The sequence below is a fragment of the Salmo salar genome, chromosome 16 (assembly GCF_965601325.2).
Source record: "Salmo salar chromosome 16, fSalSal1, whole genome shotgun sequence".
In the NCBI taxonomy this organism is placed as follows: domain Eukaryota; kingdom Metazoa; phylum Chordata; class Actinopteri; order Salmoniformes; family Salmonidae; genus Salmo; species Salmo salar.
Genome location: NC_138306.1, coordinates 72,252,687 through 72,278,280, shown reverse-complemented (window position 1 = coordinate 72,278,280; position 25,594 = coordinate 72,252,687). Strand labels below are relative to the sequence as shown.

At 44.1% G+C, this 25,594-nt stretch overlaps 1 protein-coding gene and 1 pseudogene across 2 annotated transcripts in view; one reads left to right on the top strand and one right to left on the bottom strand.

The window, feature by feature from the left end:
- Window positions 1–882: 882 nt before the first annotated feature.
- Window positions 883–2,039, top strand: LOC145861050 (cystein proteinase inhibitor protein salarin-like; annotated as a pseudogene).
- Window positions 2,040–19,819: 17,780 nt separating this feature from the next.
- LOC106574555 (beta-1,3-galactosyltransferase 1) overlaps window positions 19,820–25,594 on the bottom strand; it is a 120,711-nt gene continuing 114,936 nt past the window's right edge. For both annotated transcript variants that reach the window (XM_014150525.3, XM_014150526.3), the window contains one exon: window positions 19,820–22,331. In XM_014150525.3, coding sequence (XP_014006000.1) covers window positions 21,064–22,053 — 990 coding nt within the window. In that variant the 5' untranslated portion in view covers window positions 22,054–22,331 and the 3' untranslated portion in view covers window positions 19,820–21,063. The remainder of the gene's footprint in view (window positions 22,332–25,594) is intronic.

Here is a 25,594-nt window from a genome sequence, read left to right as displayed (position 1 = left end):
TTCATCCCAGTCCGACGTCGCTAGAGCTGCCCGTCAGTCAAGAGTCGCCAGAACCGCCCGTCAGTCAAGAGTCGCCAGAACCGCCCGTCAGTCAAGAGTCGCCAGAGCCGCCCGTCAGTCAAGAGTCGCCAGAGCCGCCCGTCAGTCAAGAGTCGCCAGAGCCGCCCGTCAGTCAAGAGTCGCCAGAGCCGCCCGTCAGTCAAGAGTCGCCAGAGCCGCCCGTCAGTGAGGAGTCGCCAGAGCCGCCCGTCAGTGAGGAGTCGCCAGAGCCGCCCGTCAGTGAGGAGTCGCCAGAGCCGCCCGTCAGTGAGGAGTCGCCAGAGCCGCCCGTCAGTGAGGAGTCGCCAGAGCCGCCCGTCAGTGAGGAGTCGCCAGAGCAGCCCAGACTGCCCGGCGATGCCAGACTGCCCGGCGATGCCAGACTGCCCGGCGATGCCAGACTGCCCGGCGATGCCAGACTGCCCAGACTGTCTGTCCTGTCTCCCTGTAGCGCGGTCTTGGGCATCTAACAGTACGGACATTGCAATTTATTGCCCTGGCCACATCTGCAGTCCTCATGCCTCCTCGCAGCATGCCTAAGGCACGTTCACGCAGATGAGCAGGGATCCCAGGCATCTTTCTTTTGGTGTTTTTCAGAGTCAGTAGAAAGTCCTCTTTAGTGTCCTAGGTTTTCTTAACTGTGACCTTAATTGCTTTCCGTCTGTAAGCTGTTAGTGTCTTAACGACCGTTCCACAGGTGCGTGTTTATGGGTTATTGAACAAGCATGGGAAATGGTTTTAAACCCTTTACAGTGAAGTTATTTGTATTTTTACGAATTATCTTTTGAAACACGGTGTGAAAGGGATGTTTCTTTTTATGCTGAGTTTATTTACTAAATGGAAATGTTTTTATGTAAGACCTATAACTCCACCGTGGAAGCTAAGCGTAAGGATATCTGGTTAGCTACTAGGGCAAGACTGTTGGAACACAAGAGTAGAGAATGGCTCAGAGCTTCACCATGGGGATGAATTACTTCTGACATGGTAAGGTGGTACCACTTATTTATTGTCAAATAATTATCAAATTGATTAGTCTTTAGAATATTCTGCTACAAACAGCTTGTCTAACATTTTATTGTCTGATTTTTTTTACACCTCCAGACTTTTGAGGTTCCTAAAGGATGCCTTATGGTTGTTTCTGCCTCGCGGTGGAGTGGAGGAAGCAGAGGTGGATGGAGTTTGAAACGTGAAAGGTTCAACACTGTAAAACTGGTTCAATACTCACTGAAAGAAACAAATAGTCACCAGTGATAGTTGACTATAACAGTTTGAATAAAACAGTTGTGATCTGACCATTTGCAGGGAAGAGCTATGGTTCCACGGAGGAAGCCAAGCATAAGGAGATCTGGTTAGCTACTAGGACGAGAGTGATGGAACACAACAAGCAGGCAGAGAATGGCTCGGAGAGCTTCACCGTGGGGATGAATCATCTTTCTGACAGGGTATGATCACTGTCAGGAAGAGGCCTACTATACAAAAACGTTTAACTCGAAGGTTGCTTATTTGGTTACTAATCATACTTTTCTTATAGGCTTACTTGATACTATGCATGCTGGTTCCTTTCACGGACTACTGGGGAGGTTACAGGACGAAGGGTAAGGTGGCGCATTATTGCAATTCACTGCACTTATAAGGTTAATGAATATTTGAATCATTTGTGGTGGTAATTGTATGATTGAGAACTCTTATTCCTTAGCCTCAAGATGGGGAGGAAGCAGATGTGCACAAGTAGTTTGAAACATTGAACGTTAAATATGTTAAAACTGGTTCAACACTAACTGAAATAGATATTCCCAGTATACATAAAGTCAAATTCCTTAAACAAGTTGACGTTTTTCATGCTTGCAGGAAAGGCCTATCCGTCCACCGAGGAGGAAGCTAAGCGCAAGGACATCTGGCTAGCTACTAGGAAGATGGTGAGGGAACACAACAAGAGAGCAGAGAATGGCCTGGATAGCTACACCTTGCTGACTTGGTATGCTATTATTCATTCAGATTAGTCTGAAAGAAATCAGGGTCATATATTACTATGTTGATATAACATTTCTCAAACAAGTCTAAAGTTGTTTGTATCCTCTTTGTCTCCAGACTACAGAGGAGGTTCCTAGTGGACCTTTTCCCATGGTAAGGTACCAGAATATCAATGTAATGTATTCAATTGTAGCATTAAACTGAACATACAGTCATGGCCAAAAGATTTGAGAATGACACAAATATTAATTTAAAGTCTGCTGCCTCAGTTTGTATGATGGCAATTTGCATATACTCCAGAATGTTATGAAGAGTGATCAGATGAATTACAATTAATTGCAAAGTCCCTCTTTGCCATGCAAATGAACTGAATCCCCAAAACATTTCCACTGCATTTCAGCCCTGCCACAAAAGGACCAGCTGACATCGTGTCAGTGATTCTCTCGTTAACACAGGTGTGAGTGTTGACAAGGACAAGGTTGGAGATCACTCTGTCATGCTGATTGAGTTCGAATAACAGACTGGAAGCTTCAAAAGGAGGGTGGTGCTTGGAATCATTGTTCTTCCTCTGTCAGCCATGGTTACCTGCAAGGAAACATGTGCCGTTGTCATTGCTTTGCACAAAAAGGGCTTCACAGGCAAGGATATTGCTGCCAGTAAGATAGCACCTAAATCAACCATTTATCGGATCGAGAACTTCAAGGGGAGCGGTTCAATTGTTGTGAAGAAGGCTTCAGGGCGCCCAAGAAAGTCCAGCAAGCGCCAGGACCATCTAAAGTTGATTCGGTTGTGGGATCGGGGCACCACCAGTACAGAGCTTACTCAGGAATGGCAGCAGGCAGGTGTGAGCGCATCTGCACGCACAGTGAGGCAAAGACTTTTGGAGGATGGCCTGGTGTCAAGAAAGGCAGCAAAGAAGCCACTTCTCTCCAGGAAAAACATCAGGGACGGACTGATATTCTGCAAAAGGTACAGGGATTGGACTGCTGAGGACTGGGGTAAAGTCATTTTCTATGAATCCCCTTTCCGATTCCCCTTTCCGATTGTTTGGAGTATCCGGAAAAAAGCTTGTCCGGAGAAGACAAGGTGAACGCTACCATCAGTCCTGTGTCATGTCAACAGTAAAGTATCCTGAGACCATTCATATGTGGGGTTGCTTCTCGGCCAAGGGAGTGGGCTCACTCACAATTTTGCCTAAGAACACAGCCATGAATAAAGAATGGTACCAACACATCTTCCGAGAGCAACTTCTCCCAACCATCCAGGAACAGTTTGGTGACGAACAATGCCTTTTCCAGCATGATGGAGCACCTTGCCATAAGCAAAAGTGATAACTAAGTGGCTCGGGGAACAAAACATTGATATTTTGGGTCCATGGACAGAACTCCCCAGACCTTAATCTCATTGAGAACTTGTGGTCAATCATCAAGAGGTGGGTGGACAAACAAAAACCCACAAACTCCAAGCATTGATTATGCAAGAATGGGCTGCCATCAGTCAGGATGTGGCCCAGAAGTTAATTGACAGCATGCCAGGGCAGATTGCAGAGGTCTTTAAAAAGAAGGTTCAACACTGCAAATATTGACTCTGCAGCAACTTCATGTAATTGTACTTCAGTATTCCATAAGAACATCTGACAAAATCTAAAGGCACTGACGCGGGAAACTTTGACACAAATATAAATTTCCATTCTCAACTTTTGGCCAGAAGTGTACAGTGATGTAAAATTTGTTAAGCTCTGTTTCTCACAGGGTATGCTTCCAGTCACATGAGTCACTAACATTGCACTCACTACACTCCTATTCACAAACCTAAAAGAACTGCACCAAGTGGCGCAGCGGTCTAAGGCACTGCATCTCAGTGCTAGAGGCATCACTAGACTCTGGTTCGATTCCAGGCTGTAAGTGGAGGCAGGGCATGAAAGGGATTACGAATCCAGCTGTTTCGTCCGTTTCGGGAAAGTACCGATGTAATTGCGCACCCAACTCACTCAGGTGCTTCGCGATTTGACATTGTCCGTAAGCTTGAGTTCATTTGCGCACAAAAAAAATCATACAATGATAGAAAGACCTGTGTTGTCCTTGTTATTGCAGATAGAAAAGAGCTCTAACTTCTTAATCATAGTCTCAATTTTTGTCCCACACATTGACTATAGTTGCGCAGAGTCCCTGTAATCCTAGATTCAGATCATTCAGGCGAGAAACATCACCCAGATGGGCCAGTAGTGTGAAACTCGGCATCATGCAACCGGTCAGACAAGTGAAAATTATGGTCAATAAAGAGAACTTAAAGCTCGTCTCTCAATTTAAAAAAACGTCAATACTTTCCCCTTGATAACCAGCATGTTGTATGTTGTAAAAGCGTTACATGGTCACTGCCCATATCATTGCATAGTGCAGAAAATACACAAGAGTTCAGGGGCTTTGCTTTATCAAAGTTAACCATTTTCACTGTAGTGTCCAAAACGTCTTTCAAGCTGTCAGGCATTCCCTTGGCAGCAAGAGCCTCGCGGTGGATACTGCAGTGTACCCAAGTGGCATCGGGAGCAACTGCTTGCACGCGCGATACCACTGTACTATGTTTCCCTGTCATGGCGTTTGCGCCATCAATACAGATACCAACACATCTGGACCACCAGTCCATTTGTCACAAAGCTGTCCAGTACTTTAAAAATATCCTCTCATGTTGTCCTGGTTTGGAGAAGAGGATGTCTTCTTTAATTGACCCCCCATAAACGTAACGGACATATACCAGGAGCTGTGCCAGGCCCGCAGCGTCTGACTCATCCAGCTGTAACGCATATAATTCACTGACTTGTATGCGAAGCAGTAATTGTTTCAAAACATCTCATGCCGTGTCACTGATGCGTTGTGAAAGTGTTTGATGAAGGCATTGTCTCTTTTTTTTGGGCCTTGTCCCCCAGGATTGTCCCAGCCATATTAAGTCCTCCACAATAGTATGGGGCTTGCCTGTCCTAGCCACTCGGTAGCTCACCATATAAGACGCATCTAGCCCCTTCTTATTAATGGTATCTGTTGCTTTAATACATGTCTTACTACTCGAAAGTCATCTTTATTCTCGCTCAACTTCTGTCTTATTTTTCAAATGGTCATGATTCGTTTCTTAATGTCTGCGCAAGAGTGAAGGTTTCCCGCGAAAGAGTAACGGTTAATGTGATTGGATGTTAATTATTTGACTAGGCTACCTGTATTTGACACTGTTATTTTTCTGAACAATAATGGTTTAATTGTATTTTTGGCAGTGAAAGGAGTCTACCCAGGTAAGAAAAAAACCTCACCCAAATGTATAGCCCCGTTAAATACAAATGTACTGTTTGAAAACGGTCCAGTATGGCCACTTCGCATGCTAGAATCTCAATTATTAAAATTAATGTCCTCCCTCGTATCAATTTTATGAGTTCCATGTTACCACTGCCTCTTTCTGTCACACCCTGATCTGTTTCACCTGTCTTTGTGATTGTCTCCACCCCCCTCCAGGTGTCACCCATCTCCACCATTATCCCCTGTATATTTATACCGGTGTTCTGTTTGTTGCCAGTTCAACCAGCGTTTTTCATCTCAGCTCCTGCATCTCCCCAGTCTCTCTTTTTCTCACCCTCCTGGTTTTGACCCTTGCTTGTCCTGTCTCTGAGCCCGCCTGCCTGACCACTCTGCCTGCCTGCCGTCCTGTACCTTTCTCCCACTACTCTGGTTATCGACCCCTGCCTTGACGTTTGCCTGCTCTATTTCCGTAATAAACATTGTTACTCCGACAGTCTGCATTCGGGTCTTACCTTCAAACCTGATAGATCCTATATAGACTATTGGTCTAAACTTAAAGAAGTTAATTTGGGGGAGAAAGAGACCACAGATTAAACACTATAGAGAACAGAAGCATCAGATGGACTTGCAGTTCCTAATCTAAACATCTATCACCTATCATTTCAAATGAATTTCCTGAAGACCTGGTTGAACCAACAGCTTCTGTTCCCTGGAATGCTATAGAAGAGTCAATATGTTCACCAATTAAATTACATGATGTAGTATTTTCTGGATTGACTCCTAAAAAAACGTGCATTGTTTGAACCCATTCTCTTTCACCTTTATTTAACCAGGTAGGCCAGTTAAGAACAATTTCTCATTTACAACTGTGACCTGGCCAAGATGAAGCAAAGCAGTGTGACAGAGTTACACACAAACAAACGTACACAATAGAAATGAAAAATATATGTACAGTGTGTACAAATGTAGGCAATAAATAGGCCATAGAGGCAAAATAATTACAATTTAGCATTAATACTGGAGTGATAGATGTGAAGATGATGTGCAAGTAGAGATACTGGGGTGAAAGAGGGTAAGTAATAATATGGGGATGAGGTAGTTGGGTGTGCCATTTACAGATTGGCTGTGTACAAACCTGCTCTGACAGCTGATGCTTAATGTTAGAGAGGGAGATTAGACTCCAGCTTCGGAGATTTTTGCAATTCGTTCATTGGCAGCAGAGAACTGAAAGGAAAGGCGGCCAAAGGAAGTGTTGGCTTTGGGGATGATCAGTGCAATATACCTGCTGGAGCGCATGCCACAGGTGGGTGTTGCTAGGGTGACCAGTGAGCTGAGATAAGGCAGGGCTTTACCTAGCAAAGACCTGGAGCCAGTGGGTTTGGCGACGAATATGTAGTGAGGGCCAGCCAACGATAGCATACAGGTTGCACTGGTGGGTAATATATGGGGCTTTGGTGACAAAACGGATGGCACTGTGATAGACTACATCTAGTTTGCTGAGTAGAGTGTTGGGGGCTATTTTGTAAATGACATCGCCGAAGTCAAGGATCGGTGGGATAGTCAGTTTTAGGAGGGTATGTATGGCAGCATGAGTGAAGGAGGCTTTATTGTGAAATAGGAAGACGATTCTAGATTTAATTTTGGATTGGAGATGTTTAAGTCTGGAAGGAGAGTTTACAGCTACAGACACCTAGGTCAACTACAACTACAGACACCTAGGTATTTGTAGTTGTCCACATATTCTAGGTCAGAACCGTCCAGAGTAGTGATGCCAGTCGGGCGGGAGGGTGCGGGCAGAAATTAGTTGAAGAGCATGCACATAGTTTTACTAGCATTTAAAAGCAGTTGCAGGGAACGGAAGGAGTGTTTGTATGGTGTTGAAGCTTGTTTGTTAGCACAGTGACCAAAGAAGGGCCAGATATGGTGTCGTCTGCGTAGGGGTGGATCAGAGAATCACCAGCAGTAAGTGCGACATCATTGATATATACAGAGAAGAGTCGGCCCGAGAATTGAACCCTGTGGCACCCCCATAGAGACTGCCAGAGGTCCGGACAACAGGCCCTCCGATTTGACACACTGAACTCTTTCTGAGAAGTAGTTGGTGAACCAGGCGAGGCAGTCATTTGAGAAGACAAGGCTATTGAGTCTGCCAATAAGAATGCCGTGATTGACAGAGTCGAAAGCCTTGACCAGGTTGATGAAGACAGCTGCACAGTACTGTCTTTTATCGATGGTGGTTATGATATCGTTTAGGACCTTGAGCATTGCTGAGGTGCACCCATGACCAGCTCGGAAAACAGACTGCATAGTGGAGAAGGTACAGTGGGATTCGAAATGGTCGGTGATCTGTTTATTAACTTGGCTTTCGAAGATTTTAGAAAGGCAGGGCAGGATGGATATAGGTCTATAACAGTTTGGGTCTAGAGTGTCTCCCCCTTTGAAGAGGGGGATGACCGCGGCAGCTTTCCAATCTTTGGGGATCTCAGACAATACGAAAGAGAAGTTGAATAGGCTAGTAATAGGGGTTGCAACAATTTCGGCGGATAATTTTAGAAAGAGAGGGTTCAGATCCATATTTTCCTGCTCTTTCAGAACATCAGCTGTCTGGATTTGGGTGAAGGAGAAACGGGGTGGGGGGGTTGGGCAAGTTGCTGCAGGGGGTGCTGAGATGTTGGGTTAGCCAGGTGGAAAGCATTATAGCATACTCAAATGTGTGGAAAGCTACAGAGAAGCAAATTAGATCTAATCTTAAATGGCATTCATACTCTACAATATGGCGTAATAAAGAATTCTTAGCGTGTAAGAAACCATTTACATCAGATTCTTGGTATACGAAGGGTATTTATACATTCAAAGACATATTCAATGTGAATGAACTCCTCAGTTTCCAGGAAATCCGCCAGTGTATTAATGTCCCAGGTTCATCATTTGTTCTTTACCTTCAACTCCGCCTATCCACGCCAGCCTATGGGGTCCCCTGGGGAGCAGAACTAGCAGTACACCCATTGGTCAAACTTCTAACGGACAGACGCCCCTCAAAAGGGGTTGTGTGTAATATTGATTCTAGCAGCACAAAAACCATTAACTCTATCCACTGTATGGGGACATTATTTGACTCTTGCTGATAGACAAATAAATTGGGAGACAGTATGGAAAAATATATTTGGATCATCTAGAAACCCCAATCACCAATTCATGAATATTTTTTTTGCCATAGAACTGATCTAACACCTAAAAGACATCACATGGGTATTAGTCCATTGCCTTTATGTGAGTTCTGCACCACAGGGGATCTTGGTACTTTTCAGCATGTGCTGTGGAAATGCCCGGAGGAAAGTCAACGATGTCATCTCTGTACTTATAGATAAAATACTAATGACTCTGATTGGCACTTGTCAGAGCACTTACGGAGAGTGTCGTTGGCAGGAACCGCAGCTGCTAAGAAAACGATTGTACAAAGGTGGATTCCACCTCATCAGTTACCATTGCAACAATGGCTGCTCACATTTAAGGAAATTGTACTTATGGAGCTCTCCACAGCCAGGATCCACAGGGCCAAGCTGGACACATGGAAAAAAGCAGCAGCGGACATTTCTGAACTCTTAACCAACGGGCCTTTACATCCATGAATGTGTATCGATAACTTGTCACTATTTCTGAGGCTATATCATGTATTGTTCAGCGGATTTACTATGTAATATTAATTTATTTGTTTTTCTCTCATGATTTATTTTACATGCTATCAGATTGCCGGTGGGGGGGATTGAAAAAAATATCTGTAAATGTATTGTATGAATCCTATGAATTGAAATAATAAAAAGTTTGGACACCAACTCAATCCAGGGTTTTTCATTATTTTGACTATTTTCTCCATTGTAGAATAATAGTGAAGACGTCAAAACTATGAAATAACACATATGGAATCATGTAGTAACCAAAAAAGTGTTAAACAAATCAATATGGATTTTATATTTGAGATTCTTCAAAGTAGCCACCCTTTGCCTTGAAGACAGCTTTCCACACTCTTGGCATTCTCTCAACCAGCTTCATGAGGGGCACACCTGGAAGTAATTTAAATTAACAACGTGTGCCTTGTTAAAAGTTAATTTGTGGAATTTCTTTCCTTCTTAATGCATTTGAGCCAATCAGTTGTGTTGTGACAAGGTAGGGATGGTATACAGAAGATAGCCCTATTTGGCAAAAGACCAAGTCCATATTATGGCAAACACAGCTCAAATAAGCAAAGAGAAACAACAGTCCATCATTACTTTAAGACATGAAGGTCAGTCAATTCGGAATATTTCAAGAACTTTGAAAGTTTCTTCAAGTGCAGTCGCAAAAACCATCAAGGGTTATGATGAAACTGGCTCTCATGAGGACCGCCACAGGAAAGAAAGACCCTTGCCTGTGCTGACCCTGAGCTTGCCCACCTGACCACTCTGCCTGCCTGCCGTCCTGTACCTTTGCCCCGTCTCTGGATTATCGACCTCTGCTTGACCTGTGCCTGAACCTGCCTGCCGTCCTGTACCTTTGTCCCTGTTGCTGTAATAGACATTGTTACTTCGACACGGTCTGGGTCTCACCTTTATCCTGATACATTCCAATAGAAACAACAAGATGAAGCCTACTGAAGTACATTACATCGACATGCACATTACATCTTAGTCACTAAGCAGACATTCATCACCCAGAGCAACAATACAAGCATTCAAATTAGCAGGCTGAAATATCCGCGCAACACAAGCATCCACCAATCGCAGCACTTGAGACATACAGTGCAATGAAATAAAGTAGTACAGCAACACAAAGCAACACAAAGGAGGAGCAATAAGATAAAGCAGAACACATGATAGGTCCAATGATTCCATTATGAGTTACAGAATGGGCTCTTTTCTTCCTTGCTCAGAGCTATCATTACAGTCCCCTCAGGTGTGACAGCCAGACATTGGGAACAGTGATTTGTCATGATTGGGTAAGTGTAGAGACCCTCTAAGTGTTTTGAGTCAATACAACTCCAGGAGGGAGCCTTTCAGCTGACACTGATATCATTCAGCCCTGTGTGTGTTTGTGTGTGGTGTTAGCATGCAGGTGTGTGTGTGTGTGTGTGTCCGCCCCTGCATGTGTTTGTTTGTGTGCATGCTTGTGTGTGTCTCACCTTGCAGTGCCAGTCGAGGTACTGATTATTACTGCCATAAAGAGCCTCAGTGCTATTCTCCCGTCAGCCATTATCCTATCCCAGATTATCTCCCCATCAGCCCACAGAAGCCATATCCCCCACAATCCCCCTGTGACAAGAGCCCACTGCCAACTGCCTTAATTACATTTTCCCATTATCTTCCCCAGCAGAGAAACCGGGATGGGTAGCTTCCCCCAAATTAAATGGATTGGAAAGGAAAGGGTAGATGACTAACACCCAAAGTTATGTAATCACTGACCTTGTGTTTGTCCAAACTGATCTTTTTGATATTGCACTTTTACTTTAGCTCCTCTAACTTAAATCAAATCTAATCAAATCTAATTTTGTTTGTCACAAGCGCCAAATACAACAGGTGTAGACTTTACTGCTTACTTGCGAGACCTTTCCCAACAATGCAGAGTTAAAAAGAGTAAAACATTTTGCTAATATCAAATACTAACACGATAAACAACAATAACGCGGACATCTACAAGGGGTACCGAGTCGATGTGCAGGGGTAGTTTAGGTAATATGTACATGTTGTCACACCCTGATCTGTTTCACCTGTCTTTGTGCTTGTCTCCACCCCCCTCCAGGTGTCGCCCATCTTCCCCATTATCCCCAGTGTATTTATACCTGTGTTCTCTGTTTGTCTGATGCCCGTTTGTCTTGTCAAGCCTACCAGCGGATTTCCCGGTCTCCTATCCCCCCCCCCCCTAGTCTTTAATTTTTTTAATATTTTTTTTACTTTTCCCAGTTTTGACCATTCTGCCTGCCTGCTGTTCTGTACCTTGTGACACTGCCCTGGATTTCTGACCTCTGCCTGCCCTGAGCCTGCCTGCCGTTCTGTAGCTGTCTGACACTGCCCTGGATTACTGACCTCTGCCTGCCCTGAGCCTGCTTGCCATTCTGTTCCTTTAAGACTCTGCTCTGGATTACTGACCTCTGACCTGTCGTTTGCCTGCCCCCTGTTTTTGTAATAAACTTTTGTTACTTCGAACTGCCTGCATCTGGGTCTTCTCCTGAGTCATGACACATGTAGGCAGGGGAAATCAGGATAGATAATAAACAGAGTTTCAGCAGTGTATGTGGAAAGTGTGTGTTTTTTGTGAGCGTATGTAGTGTGTGTTGGAGTGTCTGTGTAAGCATGTGGGAGTGTGTGGGTAGAGTCCAGTGAGAGTGCATAGAATCAGTGTAAGAGTGTCAGTGGAAAAAAAGGGTCAATTCAATAGTCCGGGTAGCCATTTGATTAACTGTTCAGCCATCTTATGGCCTCCCGAGGGGTGCAGCTGCATCTCAGTGCTAGAGGCATCACTACAGACACCCTGGTTCGAATCCAGGCTGTATCACAACTGGCCATGATTGGGAGTCCCTTAGGGCGGCGCATAATTGGCCCAGCGTCGTCCGGGTTTGGCCGGTGTAGGCCATCATTGTAAATAAGAATTTGTTCTTAACTGACATGCCTACTTAAGTAAAGGTAAAATAAAATGTATGGCTTGGGGGTAGAAGCTGTTCAGGAGCCTTTTGGTTCAAGACATGGTGCTCCGGTATCGCTTGCTGTGTGGTAGCAGAGAGAACAGTCTATGGCTTGGGTGGCTGGGGTCTCTCACAATTTTCCTGGGCCTTCCTCTGACACCGCCTGGTATAGAGGTCTGGGATGGCAGGGAGCTCAGCTCCAGTGATGTACTGGGCCAGCCGCACCACCCTCTGTAGCGCCTTGCGATCGACTGCGGTGCAGTTACCATACTAAGCGGTGATGCAGCTAGTCAATATGCTCTTGAATGTGAAGCTGTAGAACTTTTTGAGGATCTGAGGGGCCATGCCAAATATATTCATCCTCCCGAGGGGGAGGGGTGTGAGAGGACCATGTTAAGTCCTTGATGTTGATGTGGACACCGAGGAGCATGAAGCTCTAGACCAAAGATCCATCACTGTCAGTGTGACACTCCAAACACTTCCATTCATCCTACCCCCCTCTCGCTCTCTCTCTGAAATACCCTTGTAGCTTTTGGGTTTTGGACAGGAGACTGATGAACAGATGGTGCCAGCTATTTTTCTTTCTCTCAAGCTTCTTTCTGTCCTCACAGCCACATTCCTGTCTGCATATAAAACACCTGCCTTCTCTCTCTCTCTCTCTCTCTCTCTCTCTCTCTCTCTCTCTCTCTCTCTCTCTCTCTCTCTCTCTCTCTCTCTCTCTCTCTCTCTCTCTCTCTCACACACACACACACACACATATTTTCTTTCCTCTTAAGTTGAAGAAACATCATAACCTTGAGCCAAATCCCCTTGAAATGAAAAATGACATGGCCAGCTATTAATCTTTTGGACAGTTGTATGCGTTTAGCTGAAACATCCCATGAAGCTGGAACTACACCGTGACAATATGAGCATGCTGATCTGAGAGCTGATCTTCAGATGTTAGATTGCAGTCAGTTGAGCTTGGAACTGATAATCACAGTGATCAGATAAAGACAAATACTGTTCACAGATCAGGGCTTACATGTATCTATATAAGGGAAAAGAGACATAAATAGGGATGATAAAGTTTAGAAAGTTGAGGGGGGAATATTTCTCTGTCAGTCAATACATCCCTCGTCCACTCGCTGTTGCTGCGTGCCTCCCTTTCCTACACAGGTAAATACACAGCTGAGTCACCAGCCCTTCCAAACACGTGAAATCAAAAAGGTGAGGTAAATAAATAAATAAATCCTCTTTTTCAACTGTGTCACATGGAGATTTGGTTTCTTTTTCAATTAATCACGCGCCGTCATTATCACTTGATAGGGAAGGAAAGAAACAAATGCATTTGTCTCAAAGGGGGCACATTTAATCCAATTGAAATTGACGGCACGATTCGGGCTGATTGATTTACCTTGGAATCGGCGTTATCTTTTCATCCCCACAAAGCCACAAAGTATCGCAGGCGAAGTAAGTGCCACATCTAATAGATATTGATTGGATTCGCTTTATTAGTTTCTATTTGCGGATGAGATGAAACTGTTGTCTCTCAGGGCATCTTTCCCAGTAGGATGAGAAAACAATTATGGTGGCCTAGAGGAAGTATACGAACAAAGACAAGGAGGTAGGGAATAGGAAATAGGAACTCTTGTGTAGGGAGTAGGAAGCATAATTGACATGCTTTTGGCTATGAGGATGCTATGCAGAGGCTTATAATATTATTAGGACTATAAGCAGCACTGCTGTGATGATTTGATAAGGGGCCAAAAGTGTGAAGACGTTTCAGACCGGCACTTCCTTAAAGCACTCTCCAGAGATTGGTTTAGGAGGGCTGTTGTATAAAAAAACTATGAATTCAATTCTTCATTGAAACTCAATGGAAATCTCTGCTGACAGAAATGCCTGATCTCCCGTCCATAGCTTCCCCAGAAATAGCCCTGCGATGTTTTCCAAGCTGTTTCTGGCCGTCTGAAGCCGAAACACACAAAGTCTTGTCCCGTCCTCTGTGATGCAATCTGTCAACAGCTTCACAGGCATCTGCTGGGGATTTCTCTCTCTGTGTGGACGGTGGAGGGAGCCTTATAGGAAAAATGTGGAAACTGGAGAGAGAAAGGGATGAGGAAAACGAAGAGAGAGAGAGAAAACAGATTGTCACACTGAGTTCAAGCCCTGGGTTATCAGATTACCCTCCTGTGGCCCCACAGCAACTGGGAAAGTGACAACCGCAGCGTCACCAAAAAGGGAGTGAGAGAGACAGAGAGAGAGGGAGAGAAAGGGAGAGAGAAAGAGAGAGAGAGAAGGAGAGAGAGGGAGAGAGAGAGAGAGGGAGAGAGAGGGAGATCCATCTAATGCCTGTCACCTCAGAGTCTTAAAGCTAAAACACACTGATTCTCTGAGATGCACTCCTTACATGACAAAAGTGAGATAGAAAAGAGTGTTTGATATAATCCTCCCTCCCTTCATCCCTTCCTTCCTCCGTCTTCTCCCTCTTTCCTACAGAGCTCCATTTCCCTGCTCAGTACTAAGACGTGTTTGCTGCTGGATTGCCAGCATTGCATCCTGGGATGTAGGTCAGGTGAATAAGAGAGTGAAGTGGAGAGCAGGACGGAGATGGAAGAGATTTGAATAGAGATTAATTGCCTCCCAAATGAGCCACCTAATTCTCCTCCTTAGCTCCCCGCATCTCGTCTGCTCAACACAGGCCTCTGTTAATAATCATCTGAGAAATTCAATTTCCACTTTTATCTTTCTTTTACCCGCAGCGCCCGACCACTTAACTGGGTTTTAATTATTATTAATGGCATTTAAGAACTCTGTAGATAAAAGTGAAAAACTTGAAAGACACCAATCTAAAAGAACATCTGAAAGATCAGGCTTGATGATATTGTATCGATGGGGCTTATGGAAAGAGCAGTTTGAGAGGATGAGGAGATTGATTTTAATGCAGCGATTGATCATGATGATAGGTATTTTTAAGCCCTTCTTGTCATGTGTCTTGCATATTGAGACTAGCCTGAGGCGATAGTGAGACGTCAGCGTCATACAAGTTCTGCTGAACTCCTACTCTAAAGCACTCTGTATTCTGAACGAATCCTGTCAGTCTTATATCCAACATCCTAAATCAAAGCATCTGTCAACACGTTGAGTAATTCATCAATTCATTCGCTTCCTGATGAAATATTTACAGCTTACTACTGAGATCATTAGTGTCAGCAGAAATGTATCAAAAGCAACAACAAAGTTCGTTAAAAGCTTATCAATTACAATCTCCTTCTGACAACAATAACAACATCACTGGACGTTAAAAAAGAAGTGTGATGAACGATGAATCCTTTTGAATTACGATACCTCCCAACTAGCCCAGACAACCAGCGGGATACGATTGTGAGCCGACACGTGACTGCAGTTTAACACCCAGATGTTGTATACTGTACGATTCATAAAGCTAGTGCTGCCCAGAGCTATCCCAGGGCTGAGTCTCTAGGCTGGGCTAGTGTAGACTAGAGGAACCCTCCTAGCTGTCCGGATGGGTTAGGTACGCTGCTGTGAACACTGCTGAGTCTGTCATGGTCGGGAGAACAGAGGAACACAGCCTTGACCCCTATCAGTCCCACTGAGACAACACCACATAAACACTGTGATTCACCACGGTACAATATTTGACACGGCCTCAAAACAGGATGTTGCAAGCAGCAGGCTTACCTTATAGAATGTCTATTATTACAAAGGAACTGCACGTCGGGTATTTCTCAATATCTTCTTTGTGGTTTGGGGGAAGGAGACAGAGGAGACATGGGAGGCATTCCAAAACATAATACCTTCCTTGTGACATAAGTAACCTACTACTGTTTCTGTCACAAGAGATGTTCTGGGGTCTAACGGCATGCGACTGTAATGTTAAGCAATGGAGTGCTGCTGGCTTTAGGATGGTTTCTGTAATGGAATTGCCTTGACACGGTGTGCTTCAGTGTGGTACCTGGTCTATTTAGCGTCAGCGGTGGTCTGAATCACCCTCTTTATGAATCCCATCAGGTATTTATGGTCGTCACCTCCATGAGCACGGCCGCCTCGCCTCGCACAATCAAATAAAGCAGGGCTGCCTCGTCTGAGGCGGTGGGAGGCGCCAACCATAAATACGAGTCAGCTACTTTCCAATGCATTGAAAAGAACGGAGTCGGAGTCGGAGGAAGGTGGAATAGGCCTAGCTCACAGCCCATCTCCATCACATCTAACAGAGTGGGTTCATTCTGCACTTTAAAGAGTTAATTTATCACAGGAGCATTCCTCCGTTTCCTTCGGTGTCACAATTATCTGTCAGAGTCTCACTGCGCTCCTCCTAGTCTCTGGCTGATGTATGCGGCCCATTTAAATCCCATCCATCTGTTATGTATGACAGAGCATAATTCACATTGGGCTGAATCCTGTCTATCCACCATGGCAAGGGCAGTCTCTTAAGGAAGAATTCAATATTAATGTCATGTTTTTTATTTTGCTGGTTGGTGGTTTGCAAATGGCGTCTCGGTCTTGGACGAAATGAAATGGGGTGAATACTATTACGCAAATAGTTGAAGCTGTTGGAGTGGCAATAAAGGATGTGATGCACACAGAGCCATCTTTAAGATTGTAATCTAATCACTTGTAGGAGAGTGAATGTGAGGTTGTTCAACTAAATGGATAGAGGGACAGAGAGCGATAGAGACAAAGATAGCGAAAGAGACAGAGATAGCGAAAGCATTTTTTTTTGATGCAGACAGGCTTTTGGCGTAGAGAACAGAAAGAGAGGGAATGAATGTCATCTGTGCAGTATAAGCAGTATGAGTCGGAGTTGATTCAGTGTGAGTCAGAGTTGACTCGGTATGAGTCGGAGTTGACTCAGTATGAGTCAGAGTTGACTCAGTATGAGTCAGAGTTGATGGTGTGCTTAGACGACGCGTCTTTAGTGAGCCAGGAATATTACGTTTTTATCCTCTAACTTTTGGACTATTGGACTACTGAATGTTCAAAGCAGTCAGGGTCTCCATGAACGGCGTATTGGATTAGCTTTAGGGATTACATGTCAACAGGATGTCTTACAAATATAAGATATGTCTGAGGCAATGTCTGCATGTGATCTGATGTGATATATTCAAACACCTGCCTTCACAAGCCAGTACTGCCTTCACAAATCGTCTTGGGGCAAATATAAAGTGTTGTTTGAAAAACGAGGCAGACAAAATCCCTTCCCTAAAAACTGCAGTGACAGGCATGATATTATCGTTGTGGTTCAATGGAGTAAAAGATAGCTGACACAAGAACACAAACCCAGCTTGTCTCTCTGCTTGCCCTCTGTTGGAAGTATTCCGATTGATCGGATTAGCAGGGGGGCAATGCAAACACTATCCCAAAACCTTCCGATCCAGAAAAATCGCCTTTTGTTTCATGCATATTTATCACACTTTCAAAATCCAGCAACTGTGACAAAGATGAATAACATGTGAGAGGATCATTGCGCCACTGCATCACATCCTGACCGTTAAGTCAGTTCTAAGTAATAACAAAATGTCACCAACTGCCAAATACAGTGTACCCTCTCCAGAGTACAAGACCGTGTCAATAGATGTTTGGAACTACTCGGCACTGAGGATTGAGTTGGGGTATTTACCCATGTGGTGGAGTATTGCTTTGGCATGTGTAGGCCTACAGGCAAGCACCGACAGGCCTGCTCACATACAGCACGCACCGACAGGCCTGCTCACATACAGCACGGCACGCAGCTTTGCAAGACAGTTCCAGAGGAGATAGCTGTTGATTGGTAGATGTGGAAAAAACTTTGGATTTTAAATTCCGCATAATCAGCTCATTTTTTCTGCTTCATCACAGTGTGCGTGGGGGAGCTTGTCTCCTAGGAGATTGGTACTAGAATAAAAATGGCTCGTTCTTCGATCATTTGTATTTTAAGGCTTTTCCTCAACACTCACAACAAGTGATCTGCACTCACCCGCTCAGAAAAGCAGGGCAACAGCATCGCCCCCCCCCCCCCCCGAGTGTATGCTCCTATACACACAGACCACAGGCTCAACACAAAACAGTTCACAATGAGTAACCTAGATAACTTCTCCCTATTAGATCCACCAAAGCCCTCTGTGAAACAGATGCAGAAAATCCCTATGCATATTCCTCCCACTGAACAACACCAACCAACAGCACCCACTCCATAATCCCATTGTATGTTCAGAGAGAATCCTGTGATACAATAGCATCACCGAAAATAAAAACGATTGTGTGCCCAGCTGCTTTCAATGAGTCCTCATCTGTAGGAGCCCCTTGCTACCACGGCAGAAGGTTCATGCTGCCCTCAGATTGGTACCGTATTTTTTACTTTGGTTGCTCATTTTTATCTGGTTCAGTTTTTTACTTACATGCACTTTGAACGTGATAAAAGTTTACTAAGAAACTTGCATCTCTTTATTTTCTGATATATTTTTTATACCGATGGCCTAGAGTCCCATTGCGATAAACACACAAATGAATTCACTTCAAAGACTCACCAGAACTACCGTTATCTGTCAGCACAGCAGTTTGCCTTCTCCGTCTGTCTGGCTGATGCCTCCATGTCTCCCACATGTCTTCCATTAGCACAGTATGTTATTCCCAATTGTTCAGCTTATTGCACAACACTGCAAATATAACTGCAATCTAAGGAACACAGAATGAGTCATATAGTGAATGTATCACCTGTGAGTCATTTAATAGAAAACCGTCAGCTAAATGGTCATACTACCGAACAAGCTCTGGGAATGAAGGTAACACGTTGTAAAGTAGATGCGTTTAGAATGGAGCAAAGCCATCAAAACACCATTATCTACAGTATTAAAAGTCCAATTACATTTCAAGGGGTTTCAAGTTGATCACAAGTTAATCAAATAGATTTTCAACCAGAACAGCATCTGGGAATACTCTTATTGTGAGGGAAACGGTTAGGACATAGGGATGTGTCTGTCCCCAAAGATTTCATGTCCATATTGTTTGTGAGAACACTGTAAATGTTTTACCACAGTGCGTCTTCGTGTGTTCAACATATATACTGTTGAGAATCCCCTTTAGTTCTATATAGAATCTATCTAACTCCCCAGAGGCTCCTAGCAGCTCCCAGGAGCCATGTTGGTAAACTTGTGTTTCAAAGGGTTTTCACCTCCGCCACACACACACCTGTCTGCTTCTGACAAACCTGCTCTCACAGATAGGAAGAACCAATTACTGGAACTCTATTCTTACATCACACACACACACACACGCGCGCACACACACACACACACACACACACACACACACACACACACACACACACACACACACACACACACACACACACACACACGCGCACACACACACACACACACACACACACACGCGCACACACACACACACACACACACACACACAGCTCCCCCATGTGACCTACTTTTTATGTGTACTGTATGTACTGACATGTATATGTTACTGATAAATGCATGCACACACATGTTCATATTTTTAAATGTCTGTACTGTATGTGTTGGACCCAAGTACGACTAGCTGTCGCCATTGGCGTTGGCTAATGGGGACCCTAATTGAAAAATCAAAACACACACACCTCTACAGATGAGCAAATGTAAATCTTGAGCATTCAGTCGAGTAGTCATAGCATGACGGCGTTTCTCTGAGTAGTTGTTCATGGCGTGTTGACAGCTTTACACAGAGAGTTGTGTTGATAGGTAATCTTAATGAGCGCCGAACATGTTTACAATTCATTACCGGATGCACTGCAACTACAGAGAGGGACTTGGTTAAAGCTGAAGTCATTAATTCAGGTATAAATAGGTATTTGGCAGTCTACTGCATGTATTGAAATAAAACCCATTGAATAATTAAACACTATTGTAAACTGTCCTCTTATTATGATCACACATAATACATTACAGCATTTTTTTAATCCCAAATACGTGGAAAAAAGGAATACACTCTAAAATGAAATACGTTTTTAATGTAATGCAGCCATTGGTTGTGTCGTCCCTCTGGTTCAAGTAATAGAAAATATAACACTTTGCAGTCTATCTCGTCACAGCACGGCTTAAAGAGCGGAAACATAATTGCACATCACATACAGATAGAATAACATTCACCCGGGAATGCATGTGGTTAATATCGTTACATCGCCATTTGTACTGTCCCATAAGAAATACTGGTGTTCAAGAAATGAAGTCTTTCTCTACATAGTACAATACAAAGGACTCCAGATCCATAGTAAGAAAATATGTTTGATCTTTAAAACAATATATTACAACCCAATTGCAGAGGCAAGTATGTCCGTCATGTCCCACAGTAGGTCCATTGAACTGTTAGTCTCCTGTTCTAACAATCTTAGATCATTCCAATGAACACTCAATCTATGTCTACAGCACGTTGTTACATTGTGAACTTATCATGGTCTTTTCACTATGACAACATCTGTTGCAGTACCAAAACAGTACATCCCACAAATACATCTTTATTAAATATACAAAGACTGGAAATGAAGAGTGGACATTCATTATCAACCTAACTGACAGCAGAACATTTACATAGGTTGTATATCTTGGTGTTTCTTATCATCCCTACTACTTCAGTAATAGGGCCAGTTTTTCTGGAAATTAGCAGCGTTGCCTACATAGATTAGCCTAATAGCATCTGAGCCATTCTGTCCCACTGCTAAGCTTCTACCTCTGCGTTTTAGTGATTTAATCTAATAAACAACATATGGTGCAAATGGCATACTGTTGCATTGTGGGACATTATTTGATTATTATTTCAGAAAATATACAGAATTATTTTATTTTCTAAACTGTGGCCTTTAAACTCATCAATAGATAAGGGTTGAGTAACCTTGGTCTGATAAAGAGGCTTTTGGCGAAGCGTCTCTTGGACTATGCAAACGGCCAGATGGTTATTGTTACAGTACTGTTCCCTTAGGGTCATGTGCTGTACATTGACAAAGAAAAGCAGAGATAGGAAGAGGTGGAAGGGGCAGAGGAGGAGGAAGAGAATAAGCAATAAAGAAGAAGAAGAAGAAGAAGAAGGAGGAGAAGAAGAAGATGAAGAATTCAGGACCTCCTCATATTGGCATTAACTGTTGGTAGCTGATTAACACTTGAGGTGTTTCTTGCTGGTCATGTCATTCCAGATGCGGTGCATCTCCTCCGGGGAGATCTGGTGGACCGTTACGACCCGTCTGTAGCGGCACAGACTGTAGGCCATCTTCCAGTGGTTGAAGCCGCTGTTCTGGAAGGGGTGGATGCCCAGCTTGCGAAGGCACAGCCCCACGTATACATCCTCCAGGTGGAGCAGTCTGGTGTGCAGGGACGTCTTGTAGATGAGCTCGGCCACATCCGCCGAGAACACGTACCCAGTGCCCGAACAGAAAGGCGGGTACTTAGTCTCAGGGTAAAGGTCTCTGGGCATGTACCATTTACTGCGCATGTCTCTGATCGGACCTCCGTTGATGACGTAGCCCGTGAAGTAACGTCTCCGCGGCTTGGTGGCGGGCTTGAGGAGGTTGTAGACCAGGTTCTCCATGTTAACGTAGATATCCGAGTCCGTCTTGAGGACGTACTGTGCCTTGGGGCAGAAGGTGGCCACCCAGCGCATGCCCATCAGGGTCTTGAGGGTGAGGTTGTGGTAGGAGTCTATGAAGTCCTCCACTACGACATCGTGGAAGATCTGGCTCTCCTGTTCCACCATCTGGTTGAGCACCGGATCCGTGTTCCTCCCAAGCAAAAATAGTGTGAGGACGCGAACGCCATCGCCGAACGTGCTCTCGTCGCCCCACGTCTCTCGAATCGCTTGACGTGCGTCAAACTCCTTGTGAGTGGTGCTGATCAGGATGACTAAGAAAGGTGCCTCCGTCTCACATTTCTTGGGCTCGTTGATGACAAAGTCGAAGGCGTGCGGGTTGAGTGGCCGAGTCCGTATATTGCTGAAGGTCACGTTCTTGGTGAGCTTGGTCTTCTGGCGGATGGGGATGGACAGCTGGCCCACGTAGGAGGTGGAGGGACGGGACAGACTCAGGTACCAGAGAGCGCTAGCCCAGCAAATGACCGTCAACAAGTATAAGCAGCTGACCTTTGAAGGCATTTCTGTTTACTTGGCGCGTGTTAGGAGCATTGAGAACGTCGAGAAGGTGGAATCTCCATGGGTGGTCCTCCAGCTACTTCCAGCGGTGCAGCATGATGCTGCCTCCACGAGATGCTTGACATTAATTCAATACCCTCGACTGCTTTAATACAGCCTAGTGGTGGGATTCTGGTTGAAAAGGGGGGTTGTCGTTTTTCCTCAATGCAGCCATTGTACTATTCCATTCCATTAGAGGTCCCAGGGGTGTTCCCTTGCATTCTTCTCGCCAGCACTTGATTCTGGACAGAAACAGATAAAAAAACAAATTAGTCAAGCCTTAACAAGAATGCTTCAGAACTCATTGGCAAAATTAGAGTATTCACTTGGGTGGAGTTATGAGGAGGGTTAGAAAAACATACAGAAAGATCCTCTTTGCTTGTTTCCTATAATCACAGATAACAGATAACTCAACATGTGAGACGATCTCCATAGCTTTAGGTGCGTGTATACTTCTCCAAGCCGTCCTCTGGCGGTATGTTTATGGCCTGCTTTTTCTTCTTCTTTAGTTCTGGCTACTTTGTGTTTGCAAACACTGTTTATCTCCGCTTGTCCTTCCCTCGCTGCATACGCCGTGTCAAATCAGCAATATCCCTATTACTCTCTGAAAAGTCTCCTCAAGAAGAAACACTCCTGAGGGAAATGCTCTGCATCCTCTCTTTCGCTCTCTCCGTTTCTGTCTCTCTTGCTCTTCGTCCCTCTTTCCTTTTCTCTTTATATCTCTCTCTTCCCCTGCCTCTCTCTCTCTCTCTCTCTCTCCTCTTTCTCTCTCAATGACACAGTGATCTTGGCATGACGGGATATATTGTTCAGTAATGAGCTCTTCCTCGCTCGGTGGAATAGGTACTGGAGCATCCAGAGAAATAACGCACCAATGCTCTGGTGCCATTATTAGGAATTGTATGGCACTTTCATGGGCATATAAGTATGCACACACACTGCTTTTTTAGAATGGTTTATCATAATAGTGGCTTTGTGAAGGCGAAAAATGAATCACAAAATAACCATTGTTTCGCTTCTATGATGAAAGACATGATTAAAGAAAGTCGGCTCTGATAAAAGCCCTCCATGCCCAGTGAGTGTTTCCATCACAGACAGCAACAGCATTGGTCTGGATCAAAGCGAAGAGTACATTTTTCCATCATTACAGTAACAAGAAGTGAGAGGCACTCTACTGGGTTTTACTCAGGGAACAGGCACCTGTTGCTACCAGCAGTGAGACTACTCATTGTGGTGTGGAGTAAAAAAAAGTGTGTCTTTATGTGTGTGTTGATGAAAAACTGGTATTAGGAATGAAAGAGAGTGTAAAAAATAACAGACGAAAATAACAGTTTTCCACCATACGGAGATATACAGGTAACTGCCAACATAAAGTGTCTTTAAGGGCGTTGGGACACCACGAGCCAGAACAGCTTCAATGCATCTTGACATAGATTTCTACAAATGTCTGGAACTCTATCGGAGGGATGCGACATTCTTCCATGAGAAATTCCATCATTTGGGGTTTTGTTGAAAACGCTGTCTCTAGAAACTTCCATAAGTGTTCAATTGTGTTGAAATTTAGAGACTGAGACGGCCATGGCACACAGTTTACATAGTTTTCATGCTTATCAAACCATTCAGTTACCACTCGTGCCCTGTGGATGGGGGCATAGCCATGGTAACCAAATATTGGCCAAAATAATGGCCTGCCCAGCATTTTTATACATGACCCTAAGCGTGATGGGATATTAATTTCTTAATAACTCAGGAACCACACCTCTGTGGAAGCACCTGCTTTCATTACACTTTGTATCCCTCATTTACACAAGTGTTTCCATTATTTTGGCAGTTACCTGTATGTCAAGACCAAAGATTAATCCCACAGTATGCGCCCCTTTTATTTGTCACAAAGATAATCCTTTGGATAACGCAATATCACATCTGTGAATCAACATAGGTGAACAGTTATATTCCTGTACCAAAGGATTATCTTTCTGACAAATAAAATGTTCACAGGGCTGAAGTCCATGTCTTTTGGGAATGAACATAGTTTTGACATATTTGAATGCTGTGTTGCGTGATTAAAGGAAAGTCCTGTGGATATCCCACAAATGTCATTTTGAGTGAGCTGCTCAAAATGGTGAGATGCTCTCATGATTTCTTTAGATTAGCTTGACTTCACAGTTCTGGAGTTGTGGTCCTGCCTTATCTGTCACACTTTGAGAGTGGCGACGATTACATCTATTCATATTCTTTATCCCATCTCGTTCAGTGGCAGAATGATCTATTCTATGTCCTCATATTTCCTGTCCTCCCATCACTTTTCACTGGGAGTTTAATCCATCTCATCATGTTTCCCTACCTCTCTCCCCTCTTCTCAATCAATCCTCCACCATCTCTGTTTATCACCCTCTCTGTTTAACACCCTCTCGCTCTCTCTTTCCCCATTGTTCGCCATCATTTCTCCTCCGTCCCTTCCTCTCCCCCCTCGTTCTCCGTCATTCTTCTCTTTCTATCACTCGCCCTCCTTTTCCCCAGTGATACTGTTGATCCCTCTCCCCATGCTCCTCTGGGTCTTAGACACCCACTGCAAACACACTCACTTACTGGCAGCTTTGTTTTCGCCACCCACTGTAAACCCTTCAATCTCTATGGACACCTCGGCTGCTTCCTCTCATCTATCTCTCTATTCTCCTCTCTCTTTTAGTCTAACTCCGCTACTAAATCATCTGCTCTCCCTGACCTCCTTCGTCCCGTTCGCTCTATTATTTCTGTCTCTGAGCGAGAGAGCAATAGAGAGAGAGAGAGAGAGAGAGAGAGAGAGAGAGAGATTTTGCTTGATTTCCTTCAGTCATTTCCTTGGGATTGTACTGTACAATTCCTTTAATTATTCTCTCTTAGATTGATTCTTTGTGCTTGAGATCACAGTGTCAGCCGATTCTGAGAAATGGTACAGGGAAAGTAGTACTAGAAACCTGCTCTTTTCACAACAGACGGACTTGTTACATGTATTCATTCCACCCCTCGTGTTGAAGTAGGTTATTTTTAGAGAGAACACCTTGACCTGCAGATGCTATTTGAATGAACAGGATATGAACAGGATATCACTGCAGTATCATATTCATGTTTTCTCCCTGATTCTTGGACTGCCATAACGGAAACGGAAAAGACAGGCTTTCAATTGAGCTTTGTTTAACTTTTCCCCAACATTCAATTAAAGAAGAAGAATTTTAACAGAAAATGTCAACAACAACCAAAAAATTCCTTACACTCAATAAAACTTTGTTAAACTTTTTCTCTTCACTCACTGAAGCGTTGTTATTTCCCTAATTAAGTCTTTGGTGTAAATGACAATAGAAGCCTATTAACATCAAGCAACAGCAGTCTTTGACAGATGTGAGCGATTGTATTGGTTGTCATGAGAGCAGGAAGCAGACAGTAAAGCCTTGTATAGAGAGAAAGTGAGAGAGAGAGAGAGAGAGAGAGAGAAGGGAATGAAGAAAGAAAGAAGAAAGAGAGACAC